The sequence below is a fragment of the Myotis davidii genome, unplaced genomic scaffold (assembly GCF_000327345.1).
Source record: "Myotis davidii unplaced genomic scaffold, ASM32734v1 scaffold142, whole genome shotgun sequence".
Lineage (NCBI taxonomy): Eukaryota > Metazoa > Chordata > Mammalia > Chiroptera > Vespertilionidae > Myotis > Myotis davidii.
The window spans coordinates 46,086-46,533 of record NW_006294400.1 but is presented as its reverse complement, the minus strand read 5'-3'; the positions used below and the strand labels follow the sequence as shown (position 1 = coordinate 46,533).

Sequence of the window (448 nt, the reverse complement as noted above, 5' to 3'; positions counted from 1 at the left end):
GGTGGCGGGCTGCCTCCCAGACGATCTGCAGGGCCATGGAGGCGCAGGGCCTCTGGGCCAGCGTGTAGGCCAGGGAGCGGATGGGCGCGCGCAGCTTCCCCAGGTAGGCCACGGTGTGCACCACGCGGCCCAGGAAGACGAGCAGGAAGTGCACCCGGGCCACGAAGGGGTTGGGCTGCAGGAAGGAGTAGACCAGGCCCAGGAACAGGAACGGGTAGATGGTCTCCATGTCGTTGCGGTGGGCTCTGGGGAGGCAAGGGGGTGCGGTGAGCCGGGCGGCAGCGTTGGGAACGTCGCCGACGCTGGGCCCTCTGCCTGCGAGGCCCGGGCCACGGAGGGTCATCTCCAGGGCGCCAGGCTCACGTCCACTGGTGGCCAGAGCCAGAGCTGCCCCAGACGTGAGCGGCGACTCCCAAGCTGGCGCCTGCGGGCGGCTGAGGAAGCAGCC

At 71.0% G+C, this 448-nt stretch overlaps 1 protein-coding gene across 1 annotated transcript in view; it reads right to left on the bottom strand.

The window, feature by feature from the left end:
• Positions 1–448, bottom strand: part of PTGES (prostaglandin E synthase) — an 11,379-nt gene that overhangs the window by 3,375 nt on the left and 7,556 nt on the right. Inside the window, exon 3 of the mRNA XM_006768622.1 lies at positions 7–245. Coding sequence (XP_006768685.1) covers positions 7–245 — 239 coding nt within the window. The remainder of the gene's footprint in view (positions 1–6; positions 246–448) is intronic.